We start from the raw sequence: 16,599 nt of genomic DNA, 5'->3' as shown, positions 1-16,599 counted from the left end.
AGCTTTAACCTTCCCCTCAATCATGCATAATATTTTTCCCCTTTCAAAATTCACCAGTAAATCATTAGACCATAAGACACAGGAGCAGAATTAGGCCACTCGGCCCATCGAGTCAGCTCCAGCATTCAATCATGGCTGTTTTTTTTCTCCATACAACACAGAAATGTTCTAGTAAGAAAAAAACGTCCATTGTTGGTATTATCATCTGATATACGTATATAGGCATGATGTGGAGATGCCAGTATTGGGCTGGGGTAAACACAGTAAGAAGTCTCACAACACCAGGTTGAAGTCCAACAGGTTTATTTGGTGACCTGATGAAGGAGCAGCGCTCTGAAAGCTACTGGCATTTGCTATCTGTTGGACTTTAACCTGGTGTTGTGAAACTTCTTAATATGTATATAGGCAGCATAGGACATTAACATTAAAAGCAGCAACAATACAATGTAATCCACCTTGACTATTACAAATCAGAAAGTACAAATTTTACTTCAACAGCATTGTACAACAGTGTTAATTTGTCAGAAAGCTATTAGTTATTAACGACACTGTGCAGATGATAACACTGATTTTGGGCGACTACCTCATTAACATGTTCTGCAAATCATACAACATGAACATGGCAACAATAAGTTCACATCTGGGGGAAAGATTGAATGTTTGCAATCGAGATAAACTGCCACTGGGATCTTTGCCACTGTGTAAAAGAAGACAACGACTTTTTGCAGCCTGAGTGCATGATACTATCTAATATAATAATTTCATACATTGGATTATATTTTAACTGCAATCTCATTGGGTAAAAAGATCAAATGACACCTGAGCAACAAAGTGGAATGATTGAACAACATAGGTCCTCCCTGTCAGAGAGAAGCATTAGAGCCTTTAGGTGTATCTGTGTGGCACAACTTTAACTTGTTCACAATTATTTACAGGTCTACATTAATGGGGATGAAGTAGAAAGGGTCGCGAGCTTCAAGTTTGTTGGTGCCCAGATCACCAACAACCTGTCCTGGTCCCCCCATGCTGACACTATAGTTAAGAAAGCCCACCGATGCTTCTACTTTCTTGGAAGACTGCATGTCAGCTACGACTCTCATCAACTTTCACAGATGCACCATAGAAAGCATTCTTTCTGGTTGTATCACAGCTTGGTATGGCTCCTGCTCTGCCCAAGACTGCAAGGAACTACAAAAGGTCGTGAATCTAGCCCAATCCATCACGCAAACCAGCCTCACATCCATTGACTCTGTCTGTACTTCTCACTGCCTCAGCAAACAGCCAGCATAATTAAGGATGCCACACACACACACTGGACATTCTCTCTTCCACCTTCTTCCTTCGGGAAAAAAATACAAAAATCTGAGATCATGTACCAACCGACTCAAGAACAGCTTCTTCCTTGCTGCCATCAGTCTTTGAATGGACTTACCTTGCATTAAGTTGATCTTACTCTACACCCTAACTATGACTATAACACTACATTCTGCACTGTCTTGTTTCCTTCTCTATGAATGGTATGTTTTTTCTTTGTAGAGCACAAGAAACAATACTTTTCATTGTATGTTAATACATGTGACAATAATAACTCAAAATCAAAAAAATATACATTTGTATTTTCTTCATCAGCAAATCTGAAGGCTCTGCTGACTGCTGCTTCTCACTACAATATATTTTCAATGCAACACAATTTTATCATGATATTTCAATACCTTAAAACACTCAATGAGCTAAAAGGACAAAGCTGAAGTCAATGAATAAGATTCTTTAGAATCACGTGCAGAGTAAAACAGGTTACAGATTCACTATGAGCCCATTCTACACTACCCTGGCAATTTCACCCCACAAAGTCTGTTCACAATGAACTGCCACTGGCAACGATTTCACGCTTAGTTCACAAAATAATTATGGATGGAAAAGGCCATCTAGCCTAGCTCATTGTTTGAGCTAGTACAACATAAAAGTAAGCCAATAAAAAAGTACACCAATAAAAGTAAATATTTATAAACTCTGTAGTTAATACAACCTTACCGCTTAGACTTCTCTGGCACAAACCCACAATGGACCATAAAGTCTGCCCATTACACTAATGTTACTATTCCCAGGATTAACCAATCAGACATATGCCAGCATCTTAGAAAAAATATAGATTGTTGATCTGAATTTTTCAAGAATAACACATGATCAAAAAATCAGTATGACCTTAACTCAAGAGCCAGATCGTTTCCCTTTCACCCAGAAGTTGTCATACAAATTGAGTTTCATACTGTGAATTTACAGCCTATCTGGGATGAACTTCAGATGATGTAGAGATTTGTAAAACCATTTTAAAGTAATTAGATGCAAAAAAGGATTTCCTTTCCAGACTTTGCAAGAGCAATAAAATGGGTGACAGAGAGTCCACACCCTGCATCACCCCTGGTTTTTAGTCTCTTTCATTTATTTTGATGAGGCCTAAGATTTTCAAGTCTCTGGTATATTAAAACAGCATAATTTGGGATATCATGAAAATTTAGACTGCTGATTTAAATTCAAAAGATAATTTTGAGAAGCGCACCTTTTTTAACCCAAGTGGTACTGCCCTGCCCCAGCCCACCCCGAATGCCCCACACACCCCCACCATCTACTATAAAGCCCCTTCCGTTCCCCAGCCACTCCACTCAGCCACCCAACCCCACTCACCCCCTTCATCCAATCCCCCTCAACACCCATTGACCACATCATTCCAACACCCCACCCATTCCAATCCCCCTCATCCCCACTCCCTATCCTGTACCACTTTCCTTTCTCCCACACCCTCAACCCTCCCACTCAAAACCTCATCCACATTTCCCCTCCCATCCAACCCCCCACCCCACCTCACCCAAATCATCTCACTTCAATGATAACCCTATTTTACCTTTCTGTCTCATCTGTTAGTTTAACCCTTTTTGGTGTTGCATGCTCCTCTGCTACTCCATCCTGGCTTGTTCCAGGTGTGTGCTTCCTCTTGTGGCTTTTCCGTTGCAGGTGTTGCAGCTTGCACTTGGAGCCGTGTGTGCAGCTCCCAGTCCTGGAGAATTCGGGACAGACAAGCGTGTGTTTCTTCTTGCACTAAGGGAGGAAGCATTTTTTTTGTGTGTCAGAAACTGGTTCCTCAATTCTTCATATACACTTAAAACCCACAAAAGCCTGAAATCCCTGAAACATCACATTATTCTAAGACCCAAGGTAAAGTTAGGCACTAATTTTCTTTGGTGCTCCCCACATCACAAAGTTCAACTGGTTGATTTCCATGTTATATTAAAATAAAACCTTGGGTTTGGAGTAGTCAACCCAGCAGGAAAACAATATCAACTGAAAGGGCAGTTTAGCGGTGTCAGAAACAGTTTTGGAGCAGACTCACATGCAGCGAAGAGTGCAGAAAACATAATGAAATCTACTCTGAATAAATCAGCTTTAGGAGGCAAAGGGGACAATTGAACTTCGAGCTGACAGCGAATCAGAGGCGAGATTGCAATTTGAACTCATTGGAGCCCCATATTTTGCAGTTTTTAAAAATCCTTTCATGGAATATGGGCATTGCTGAAAAGACCAGCAGTTTCTGCCCATCCCCAATTGCCTTTGAACTGAGTAGCTTGATTGGCCATTTCAGAGTCAGTTAAGAGTCAACCACATTGCCTTGGTCTGGAATCTCATGTGGGCCAGGCCAAGCCAGGTCTTCCCTAAAGGACATTAGTGAAACACTTTAAAAAAAAATTTATACTTTATGGTCACCATCACAATCTAGTTTTCAATTCCCTATTTATTAATTAATTGAACCTATGTCCCCAGAGTATTAACCTGGGCCTCTGGATTTGTAGCATACTGAGTATGCCACCGTCTCCCTCAAACTCTCTGAACAGAAGGAATCAATGTAGTTTCCTGTGAGGCACTGGCAGGTCACAGCGCGTTGCAAAAGTAAAATAGCTCCAGTCATCCCTACATCTCAACTCCACAGGCTATCTTGATGATGTTAGTCACATCGCGAGGATCCGCAGTTTGGGTGTTTGAGGTTTATTTATTTTTGTACCTTGCATTTTATTAAAAGAATTGAAACAAAACGTAACTGCTGGTAATGAGCAGACAATCTGGCAACACAACAGACTTGTAAAAGAATGTATTGCCATTCCAAATATTTAGTAACTGCAAAAGTGGAATTTCACAGTAGAGTCCATTACACACTTGTAATGTAGTCTGTTCCAGATATCAAATTCCTGCAGGATCAATTCAACCCATAAAAACAGATGCATGCCTTAGTTATCGTAAATCATCACAGGAGCTGAATATTGAGGATCAACTAGCACAGTATGAGTGGCTAATTAAATGTTCGCAGTTGCACAAGAACAATCTCATGTTTACTTCCCTCTGGTTTTTACCAGAGTCACTTCCATTTTGCAGCAAATACAAAACAAGCGCGGAAGAAGAAACATTTCTATTAAAAGCAAACAGGAAAAACAAATACACCTGACAATCAAACAGCAACAGATGCCTATAAATGTGCATGGAATCGAAAGTGAAGTATTGACCTGGTTAGGAAATTGGCTGAATGGCACGAGAGAGAGAGAGAGAGAGATTAGAGATAATGAGCAAGTTCCTTAATTGACAGAATGTGATGAGTGTTGTCTCCCAAGGATGTTTTAGGAGCTCAAATTTTCACAGAATTGAGTTAGAAGATGGGACGGAAAGTCACATATCCTAATTTGTCACTGACACAAAGACTGGCTGCTTTCTAAGCAGTATCATCAATGTTTCTTTATAATTTTAGTGAATTAGCAAAACTATGACAAAATAGATCAGAATACTTCCTAAACAATGAAAAGCTGGAGAATTAAGAGGAGACACTTTGGGGTTCAGGTGTACGGCTTATTAAAATGTCATGAATAGGTACAAAGAATAATAAACAAAGGAATAATAAACAAAATAATAAATAATAGAATGTTGGCCTTCATATCTAGAGGATTAGTATAGTGTTAGCTATATGTCTAGGTCCAAATTGAGAATTTAAGGGGGTAATACAGAAAACAATATACTCTTAAATGGGAGGAGCCCAAGGCTCAGCTTATCAAATTTAACTGAAGAAAACTGTTCAAAATGCCCCTGACTTCTATGAAAATTCCAACATGTACTTCTTCATTCAACAGCTTGGTTAATCCACCCTTTGGAGTACCATGAACCACTCAGGGCACCATATTTTAGGAAGGGTATAGCAGCCTTGTAGGGAATACCAAATAGATATATGAGAATGAAATCTGCAATCCAAGGGTTAAATTAGGAGGTGAGATTACACAAATTAAAGTTAATTTCCCTGGAATTTGGAAAAGGGGTGATTAGATCAAAGTTTTCAAAGTATTAAGGGGAACAAATAGGGTAGATAGGGAGAAACATTTTCCAGTAATTGCTGAGTCTAGCATTAGGAGGCACAGTCTAAAAATTAAAATTGAACCTTTCAGGGGTGAAATTAGGAAACATATTTATATAATGGTAGAAGTTTGGAATTCTCTTCTACAAACATGCTAGGTCAGTTGTTAATTTTAAATAGGAGATTTTTGTTAACCAAAGGTATCAGGGGATATGGGGCAAAGATGAAAATGTGGGCTTAGGTTGCAGATAAGCCAAGATCTCAACGAATAGCTCAAGAGGCTAAATGGCCTACTCCTGATAGCTACGAATGAAGAAATGGTTTGGAAATGTTATCAGCTGAAATATAATTGAGGGGCTGTGGTGATTTATGTAAAGGATGGAAATACTGGGAATTACAGACTAGATTCTGTTAGTCAATGTATAGAATATCAGATACCTGAAGGTGAATGACAACGTAGATTTTAAGGGGTAATACACAAATCTTCAAGCGTGAAGGAAGTGTCTAGTTAGGGAGTTTCATTGATCATAGCTATTGTATGATGGCAACATTTTGTGCATATTTTAAAATGTGCAAAGGGATTGTTTTGAAAATTGCAGGTTAGAATTCAATTGAGGGGTCCAGGTGATTTATGAGGGGATACATGATTAAGGTGGACAAGATTATGAAAGGTATGGAAAGGGCGAATTGGAAGTCGCTGTTCTCCTTGGCTGGGGGGGTTAATCACAAGGGGGCATAGTTTTAATGCAAGGGGCAGGAGATTCAAAGCAGATTTGAGAACAATTTTTTTTCATTCAGACCGTGGTCAGAAGCTGGAAGGTAGAGGAGGTCAGAAATCTTACAATCTTTAAAAAGTATTTGGATGAGCATGTTAAACATCACAACATTCAAGGAAATGGGACATGTGCTGGAAAACGGGATCAGTGTGACTTTAGTGGTAGCTATTGTTGGTGCAGCCTCAATAGGCTGAAGGGCCTCTTCTGCGCTATATGACTCTATATAGAGTAATAGATATTTGTTAGTGAACTACAGGCTGAAATTTATTGATGGGTTGAAGATAAATGGACAGGAGTTACAGGCAGCACCATAATAGATTTTTGGATTTTGGATGCTAAAGAATAATCTAAGAATCTATTGTGCCAGAGAGATTAGGAATAAAATGATTAGGCAGATGAATGTGTGGTGTGTGAGTTGGTGCAGAGATTTAGATTTTTGGATCATTGAGATCTCTTCTGGGAAAGGGCTGACTTGTTCAAGGAGGACGGGCTATACCTGAACTGGAGGGGGACTAATATCCTGGTGGGGAGATTTGCTAGAGCAATTCGGGAGGGTTTAAACTAGTTTGACAGGAGGGTGGGACCCAAAGCAGGAGGGAGACAGAAGAGAAGATTGCGGACAGCACAGAAGACACCACAATTTGGTGTCTTTGATTATTGCAATGGAGAGGGACAGGGCCATACAGCAGGGCAAGTTTATAATTGGGGCAGGGGTAATTATGATGCAATTAGACAAGAATTAGGGAGCATAAGATGGGAACAGAAACCGTCAGGGAAAGGCACAAATGAAAAGTGGAGTTCTCTAAGGAACAAATATTGCGTATCCTTGATAGGTAGAGCAGTTGATGTTGTATACATGGATTTTAGTAAGGTGTTTGATAAGGTTCCCATGGTAGGCTCATGAAGAAAGTAAGGACGTGTGTCAGACAGGGAGGAAATGGCCAAGCGAGGGAACGATGGTTCACAAAAGAGGTTGAATATCTTGTCAAGAGGAAAAAGGAAGCATATGAAAGGATAAGAAAACAAGGTTCAATTGGGTCGCTTGAGGATTACAAGGTAACAAGGAATGAGCTAAAAAAAAGGGCATAAGAGTGTTGGGGAGGGGGGGGCATGAGAAGTCCTTGGCGGGTTGGATCAAGGAAAACTCCAAGGCTTTTTACTCTTATGTGAGAGATAAAAGAACAACCAGGGTGAGGTTAGGGCCAGTCAAGAATGGTAGTGGGAATTTGTGCATAGAGTCAGAAGAGATAGGAGAGGCAATGAATGAGTACTTTTCTTCCGTGTTCACTAAGGAGAGGATGTTTTTGAGGATGTGTGTGTGATACAAGCTGATAGGCTGGAGGAGATAGATGGTCTGAGGGACGATGTATTAGCAACTTTGAAAAACTTGAGGGTCGATTAGTCCCCTGGCCCAGATGGGATATATCCTAGGATTCTTTGGGAGGCAAGAGGTGAGATTGCAGAGCTTTTGGCTTTGATCTTTGAGTCCTCACTGTCCACGGGGATAGTGCCAGAGGACTGGAGAGTGGCGAATGTTGTTTCTCTGTTCAAGAAAGGAAATAGGAATGACCCTGGTAATTATAGGCCAGTTTGTCTTACTTCGGTGGTTGGTAGGCTAATGGAAAAGGTCCTGAGGGATAGGATTTATGACCATTTGGAAAGATGCAGCTTAATCCAGGATAGTCAGCACGGATTCATGAAGGGTAAGTCTCGCCTCACAAATCTGGTTGAATTTTTTGAAGCGGTAACTAAGTGGGTAGATGAAGGTAGAGCAGTTGATGTTGTATACATGGATTTTAGTAAGGCGTTTGATAAGGTTTCCACGGTAGGCTCATGAAGAAAGTGAGGAGATGTGGGATAGAGGGAAATTTGGCCGATTGGATAAGTAACTGGCTATCTCACAGAAGACAGAGGGTGGTGGTGGAATGGAAATTTTCACGCTGGAGACCAAATTTGACAAATCTGAATGCAAAGTACAGGGTCAACGGCAAGGTTCTGAGGAATGTGGAGGAACAGAGATATCTTGGGGTTCATAGCCACAGATCCCTGAAGGTTGCCACTCAAGTGGATAGAGCCACGAAGGAGGCTAGTGTGTTAGCGTTTATTAACAGGGGGTTTGAGTTTAAGAGCTGAGGGGTTATGCTGCAACTGTACAGCCCTTGGTGAGACCACATTTGGAACATTGTGTGCAGTTCTGGTCACCTCACTATAAGAACATAGAACATTACAGCGCAGTACAGGCCCTTCGGCCCTCGATGTTACGCCGACCAGTGGAACCAATCTAATGACCCTCTAACCTAAACTATTCCAATATTATCCATATGCCTGTCCAATGACCATTTGAATGCCCCTAAAGTTGGCGAGTCCACTACTGCTGCAGGCAGGGCATTCCACGCCCTTACTAACCTCTGAGTAAAGAACTTACCTCTGACATCTGTCCTACGTCTATCTCCCCTCAGTTTAAAGCTATGTCCCCTCGTGTTAGCCATCACCATCCGAGGAAAAAGGCTCTCACTGTCCACCCTATCTAATCCTCTGATTATCTTGTATGCCTCAAGTAAGTCACCTCTTAACCTTCTTCTCTCTAACAAAAATAACCTCAAGTCCCTCAGCCTTTCCTCATAAGACCTTCCCACCACACCAGGCAGCATCCTGGTAAATCTCCTCTGCACCGTTTCCAATGCTTCCACATCTTTTTTATAATGCGGCGACCAGAACTGTATGCAATACTCCAAGTGCGGCCGCACCAGCGTTTTGAACAGCTGCAATATGATCTCACGGCTCGGAAACTCAATCCCTCCACCAATAAAAGCTAACACACCGTACACCTTCTTAACAACCCTATCAACCTGGGTGCCAACTTTCAGAGATCTATGCACATGCACCGCGATCTCTCTGCTCTTCCGCACTACCAAGAGTCTTTCCATTAGCCCAATACTCTATAATCCTGCTACTCCTTCCAAAGTGAATCCCTCACACTTTTCCACATTAAACTCCATTTGCCACCTCTCAACCCAGCTCTGCAGCTTATCTATGTCCCTCTGCAAATTGTAACATCCATCCGCACTGTCTACAACTCCTCCGACTTTAGTGTCATCCGCAAATTTACTACCCCATCCTTCTACACCCTCATCTAGGTCATTTATAAAAATGACAAACAGCAGTGGCCCCAAAACAGATCCCTGTGGTACACCACTAGTAACTGAACTCCAGGTTGAATATTCCCCATCAACCACCACCCTCTGTCTTCTATCAGCTAGCCAATTCCTGATGCAAACCGCTAAATCGCCGTCAAACCCATGCATCCGTATTTTCTGCAGTAGCCTACCATGGGGAACCTTATCAAATGCTTTACTGAAATCCATATACACCACATCAACTGCTTTACCCTTATCCACCTCTTTGGTCACCTTCTCAAAGAACTCAATAAGGTTTGTGAGGCATGACCCACCCTTCACAAAACCATGTTGACTATCCTTAATCAAATTATTTCTCTCTAGATGATTATAAATCCTATCTCTTATAATCCTTTCCAAAACTTTGCCCACAACAGAAATAAGGCTCACTGGTCTATAACTTCCTGGATGGTCTCTACTCCCCTTCTTGAACACGGATAACATTTGCTATCCTCCAGTCTTCCGGCACTATACCTGTAGCCAATGATGACATAAAGATCAAAGCCAAAGGCTCTGCAATCTCCTCCCTAGCCTCCCAGAGAATCCTAGGATAAATCCCATCCGGCCCAGGGGACCTACCTATTTTCATATTTTCAAGAATTGCTAACACCTCCTCCTTATGTACCTCAATCCCGTCTAGTCTAAAAGCCTGTATCTCAGTATTCTCCTCGGCTACACTGACTTTCCTGCGTGAATACTGATGAAAAATATTCATTTAGTGCCTCTCCTATCTCTTCAGGCTCCATGCACAACTTCCCACTACTGTCTCTGACTGGCCCTAATCTTGCCCTAATCATTCTTTTATTCCTGACATATCCATAGAAAGCTTTAGAGTTCTCCTTGATCCTACCTGCCAAAATCTTCTCATGTCCTCTTCTGGCTCTTCTTAACTCTCTCTTTAGTTCCTTCCTGGCTAACTTGTAACTCTCCAGTGCCCTAACTGAACCTTCACGTCTCATCTTTACACAAGTCTCCTTCTTCCTCTTCACAAGAGATTCAACTTCCGTAGTAAAGGGTCTTAAGGATCTTGAACACACGATCGGAGACATCACGGACCCTGGCACCTGGAAGGCAACATACCAACCGCGAGTCTCGCTCCTTCCCACAGAATCTCCTATATGTCCCCTTAACCATGGAGTCCCCAATCACTAATCCTGTACTCTTCTTCCCCCTTCCCATCTGAGCATCAAGGATAGACTCTGCACCCGAGACCTGTACCCCATGGCTTACCCCCGTTGAGTTGCCCTCCCCAACAGCATCCAAAACAGAATACTTGTTTTGCAGAGGAACAGTCACGGGGGATTGCTGCTCTGTCTGCTTCTTACCCCTTCTAGCAGTCACCCACGTATCACTTTTAAGAGTAACTGTCTCTCTGTATCGTTTATCAATAGCTGCCTCTGCTTCCCAAATGATCCTGAGTGCCTCCTATTCCAGCTCCAGGTCCCTAACGTGGTCCTCAAGAAGCTGGAATTGGGTGCACTTCCTGCAGGTGCACTCAGGCAGGACACTACTGGTGTCCCTCACCTCAAACATCCCATAGGAGGAACATCGCACTGCCTGCACTGACATAAGAAGGATGTGGAAGCATTGGAGAGAGTGCAGAGGAGATTTACCAGGATGCCGCTTGGTTTGGAGGGTAGGTCTCATGAGGAAAGGTTGAGAGAGCTAGGGCTTTTCTCTTTAGAGCGGACGAGGATGACGGGTGACTTAGAGGTTTATAAGATGATGTGGGAAATAGATAGAGTGGACATTCAGAGACTATTTCCTCAGGTGGATGTAGCTGTTACGAGGGGGCATAGCCATAAGGTTCGTGGTGGGAGATATAGGAGGGATGTCCGAGGAAGGTTCTTTACTCAGAGTGTGGTTGGGGTGTGGTGTGACTGCCTGCTGTGATAATGGAGTCCGACACTTTAGGAACTTTCAAGCGGTTATTGGATAGGCACATGGAGCACACCAGAATGATAGGGAGTGGGATAGCTTGATCTTGATTTCAGACAAAGCTGGGCACAGCATCAAGGGCCAAAGGGCCTGTACTGTGCTGTACTGTTCTATGTTCTAAGTTAAAGAGAGCACATTAAATAGTAAAGGCAGTGTCAGTGTCTATTACTAGACAGACCAGGCAAAAGCAAGACTGAGAGCAAGGGAAGTCTGGATTAAACTTCATTTATTTCAATACAAGAGGCCTGACGGGCAAGGCAGATGAACTCAGGACACGGATAGGTACATAGCAATTACTGAAACATGGCTAAGGGAAGGACAGGGCTGGCAGCTCAACATTCCAGGGTACAGATGCTATAGGAAAAATAGAACAGGAGGCAAGAGAAGAGGGATGTTGCACTTTTGATTAAGGAAAACATCACGGCAATGCTGACAGGCGATATATCCGAAGATTTAAATGTGTTTTGGAAGGGTCTCTAGAGCAGTATGTAACTAGCCCGACTAGGGGAGGGGCTATACTGGATTTAGTGTTGGGTAATGAGCCAGGGCAGGTGGTTGAGGTAGAGGTAGACGAACATGTGGCTAACAGTGACCACAAGTCCGTCTACTTTAGGATAAAAATGGATAGGGATGAGTGTTGGCCGAACGGGAGTGTGCTGAACTGGGGAAAGGCCAGCTATAGCCGGATTAGGAGGGAGCTGCAGGACACTGATTGGGAGGGACTGTTAGCTGGCAAGTCCACAGTTGGCAAGTGGGCGGCTTTTAAGGGCAAAATGAAAATATTGCAGGAGAAGCATGTTCCGGTTAAGCGGGAGGATGGGAAAGGTAGGATTAGGGAGCCGTGGATTACAGGAGGTATTGAAGACTTGTTCAGGAAGAAGAGGGAGGCGTATGTTAGGATGAAACAACTGGGTACGGAGAGTGCGCTGGAGGAATATAGAGAGATTAGGAGGGAGCTAAAAAGGGGAATTAGAAGGGCGAAGAGAGGGCATGAAATGGCTTTGGCTGGTAGGACTAAGGAAAATCCAAAGGCATTTTATTCCTATATTAGGAGCAAGAGAGTAGTTAGAGGGAAAATTGGTCCTCTTAGGGACAAAAGTGGGGAGTTATGTATTGAGTCGGAGGGAATGGGGGAGCTCCTGAATGAATACTTTGTGTCGGTATTCACGAAGGAGAGGGGGTCGGTAGCGTGCGGTCTCTTGGAGGGAGTTGAGGATCAGTTGCAGGAAATATCTATTACGAGGGAGGAAGTGCTAGGGCTTTTAGGTAGCGTAAGGATGGACAAAGCTCGGGGGCCTGATGGTACTTATCCCAGGCTGCTTAGGGAGGTGAAAGATGAAATTGCTGGGCCTCTGGCGCAAATCTTTGTCTCTTCTTTGGACACAGGTGAGGTCCCAGAAGACTGGAGGGTAGCAAATGTGGTACCGCTGTTTAGAAAAGGTAGTAGGGATAACCCTGGAAATTATAGACCTGTGAGTTTGACATCGGTGGTAGGGAAATTAATGGAAAAAATAGTTAGGGGTAGGACGTATGAGCATTTGAAGCGTTGCGATCTGATTAGGGATACGCAACATGGCTTTGTTAGAGGGAGGTCTTGCCTTACGAATCTGGTAGAATTCTTTGAGGAGGTGACAAAAACGGTTGACGATGGGAGAGCTGTTGACGTCATCCATATGGATTTCAGTAAGGCATTTGACAAAGTCCCTCATGGTAGGCTGGTAGAAAAGGTTAAGGTGCATGGGATACGAGGTCAGGTAGCTAGGTGGATTGAGAACTGGCTGGGCAATAGGAGGCAGAGGGTAGTTGTGGAGGGGACCTTTTCGGGCTGGAGGCCAGTGACCAGTGGTGTGCCGCAGGGCTCAGTACTGGGACCTCTCCTCTTTGTAGTATACATAAATGACTTGGAAGAGAGCGTAAGTGGTGTGATCAGCAAGTTTGCGGATGACACCAAGATGGCGGGGTTGGCGGATACTGAAGTGGAATGTCAGGTGATACAACAGGATATAGATAGGTTGGTGCATTGGGCAGATGGAATTTAATCCTGACAAATGCGAGGTGATGCATTTTGGAAGGAATAATGCAGAGAGGAGCTATGTGATAAAAGGTAGACCGATTAGGAGTATAGAAATACAGAGGGACCTGGGAGTGCAGGTTCACAAATCCATGAAGGTTGCGACACAAGTGGAGAAGGTTGTTAGGAAGGCTTATGGAATGCTAGCCTTTATAGGAAGGGGTATAGAGTATAAAAGCTGCCGTCTAATGCTTCAGTTGTACAGAACGTTGGTTAGACCGCATTTGGAGTACTGCGTCCAGTTCTGGTCACCTGACTACCGGAAGGACGTGGAGTCTCTGGAGAGGGTGCAGAGGAGGTTTACCAGGATGTTGCCTGGCATGGAGGGACTGGGTTACGAGGAAAGGTTGGAGAAACTGGGACTTTTCTCCTTGGAAAGACAGAGATTGAGGGGGGACATGATAGAGGTATATAAGATACTGAAGGGAATAGATAGAGTCAACAGTGAGAGACTGCTCCCTAGACTGGGTACAAATATGAGAGGTCATGATTTAAGGGTGAGGGGGGAGAGGTATAATTTGGATGTGAGAGGAAGGTTCTTTACGCAGAGGGTCGTGGGGGTATGGAACGCACTACCGAGTAGGGTGGTGGAGGCGGGAACGTTGGACTTGTTTAAGGTTCAATTAGACAGACACATGAGCGAAACGAGGATGGAGGGTTATAGTAGGGGCTATTAAATAAGGTCAGATCCTTGGGAGACACCGGAAATGCAGACTTGTAAGTTAACGTTTTTTGTCTTTTTATTCCGCAGGTGGAGGTCCACCTCGTTGTCAAACGAGGGGCATGCACACGGCGGGTCGTGTGTGGGCTGCTCTTGGAGGTTCCGGGAGTGGCCTAGTACTTTGTGTCGGTGTGTGTGCTTGATCCTGGACTGGTAGATGGGCGCCGCAACAGCTCGGTGACTAGCGCTGCTAGCTGAGCAGATACATGGATTTGGGTCTGTGTCTGTGGGAGTTTGCGCATTCTCCCTGTGGTTGCGTGGGTTTCCTCCGGGCGCTCCAGTTTCCTCCCACACCCCAAAGATGTGCTCTTAGGCTGATTGGTTTACCAAATTGACACTATTCTCCCCTGAATCTGGCTAAGTTAGGGGTTCCATTCGTAGACACACAGGGTAGAATAGGTGTAGGGTGATGCGGTGGCGCGGGCTCGTTGGGCCGAAGGGCCTGTTTCCCATGCTGGGTTGTTCTTTGTTTGTTCTTTGTTTACCAACTGAGTCTATATGGGTAGAACTGAGAAATAAGGGGGAAATCACTGACAGGGTTGTACTATAGGCCCCCAAATAGTCGGTGGGAAACTGAGGAGCAAATATGTTAGGAGATTACAGAAAGCTCCAAGAAAAATAGGATGGTAATAGTAGGAGATTTTAACTTTCCCAACATTGACTGGGACAACCATAGTATTAGCAGGTTGGATGGAGAGAAATTAGTTTTGTGCATTCAGGAGGAATGTGTCATTCAGTATGTGGATGGCTCAATTAGGGAGGCGGCAAAACTTGACCTCCTCTTGGGAAATAAGGAAGGGCAGGTGACAGAAGTGTTAGTGAGGGATCACTTAGGGACCAGCGACCATAATTCCATTAGTTTAAGATAGCTATAGAGAATTACAGGTCTGGCTCAAAGGTTAAAATTTTAAAATGCTCCAATTTTGATTATCAAGCAGGAACTTTCAACAGTTAATTGAGGGAGTTTGTGGGAAGTCAAAGGGATATCTGGTAAGTGGGAGACTTTCAAAAGTGTGTTAACCAGGGTTCAGGGTAAACACATTCCTCTTAGAGCATAAGAACATAAGAAATAGGAGCAGGAGTAGGCCAACTAGCCCCTCGAGCCTGCCCCGCCATTCAATAAGATCATGGCTGATCTGTCGTGGCTCAGTTCCACATTCCCGCCCTCTCCCCATAACCCTTAATGCCCTCTCTTATCAAAAACCCATCAACCCGCGTCTTAAAAATATTTAGCGAGGTAGCCTCCACCACTTCAACGGGCAAAGAATTCCAGAGATTCACCACCCTTTGAGTGAAGAAGTTCCTCCTCAACTCCGTTCTAAACCGCCCCCCCTTTATCTTGAGGCTGTGCCCCCGAGTCCTACTAGAGGCTGGCTAGGGTGAACGTTGGTCCTTTAGAGGATGAGAAAGGGGAGCTAGTGGTAGGGGATGGGGATATGGCTAAGGTCTTGAATAACTTTTTTGTTTCTGTCTTCACGGAGGAGGACGTGAATAATTTGCCGGGTGTTAGCGATGGAAAGGTGGTAGGAATGGAGGGTCTTAATGACATTACGGTTACTAGAGAGGTGGTGCTCGACAGACTGGAGGGGCTGATTGTGGACAAGTCCCCAGGACCGGATGGAATGCATCCGAGGGTTCTGAAAGAAATGGCGGAGGTGATAGTGGATGCCTTGGTGGTTATTTTCCAAACGTCGCTGGATTCCGGGGAAGTGCCGGAAGATTGGAGAACGGCTAATGTTACGCCGTTGTTTAAGAAGGGTGCCAGGCAAAAGGCGGGGAATTATAGGCCGGTTAGTTTAACGTCTGTGGTAGGTAAAATGTTAGAATCCGTCATTAAGGAGGAAATTGCGAGGCATCTTGAAGGGAATTGCTTGATAGGGCGGACGCAACACGGTTTCATTAAAGGGAAGTCGTGTCTGACAAATTTACTGGAGTTCTATGAGGATGTGTCTAGGGCAGTGGATAGAGGAGAGCCGGTGGATGTGGTCTTTCTGGATTTTCAGAAGGCGTTTGACAAGGTACCTCACAAGAGGTTATTGCAGAAGGTCAGGGGACATGGAGTTGGGGGTAGGGTGTTAGCGTGGATAGAGGATTGGTTGTCAAATAGGAGGCAGAGAGTGGGGGTCAATGGGTGCTATTCGGATTGGCGGTTGGTGACTAGTGGGGTGCCCCAGGGGTCGGTGCTGGGGCCTCAGCTTTTTACCATTTATATAGATGATCTGGAGGAGGGAACCGAGTGCAGGGTGTCGAAATTTGCTGATGACACCAAGATTGGGGGAAAGGCAAATTGTGCGGAGGGTGTGGAGAGTCTGCAGAAGGATCTAGATAGGCTGGGCGAATGGGCCAGGAAATGGCAAATGGAATTTAATGTTGGCAAGTGTGAGGTGGTCCACTTTGGTAGGAAGAATGGTAGGAAGGACTATTACTTACGGGGCGAAAAACTGCAGCAGGCGACGGTGCAGAGGGACCTCGGGGTCCTTGTGCATGAGTCGCAAAAACCCAGCTTGCAGGTGCAGCAGGTGGTCAGGAAGGCGAAT

The 16,599-nt window shown here is 44.2% G+C and overlaps 1 protein-coding gene across 1 annotated transcript in view; it reads right to left on the bottom strand.

Annotated features, from left to right (window-relative positions):
• Positions 1-16,599, bottom strand: part of zc3h3 (zinc finger CCCH-type containing 3) — a 276,956-nt gene that overhangs the window by 43,260 nt on the left and 217,097 nt on the right. The window contains exon 9 of the mRNA XM_080194548.1: positions 2,900-3,093. Within this exon, the coding sequence (XP_080050674.1) occupies positions 2,900-3,093 (194 nt within the window). The remainder of the gene's footprint in view (positions 1-2,899; positions 3,094-16,599) is intronic.

This window comes from Carcharhinus amblyrhynchos, chromosome 8 (genome assembly GCF_965287045.1).
Source record: "Carcharhinus amblyrhynchos chromosome 8, sCarAmb.v2.hapA, whole genome shotgun sequence".
NCBI lineage: Eukaryota > Metazoa > Chordata > Chondrichthyes > Carcharhiniformes > Carcharhinidae > Carcharhinus > Carcharhinus amblyrhynchos.
This window is presented reverse-complemented; position numbering and strand designations above follow the sequence as displayed.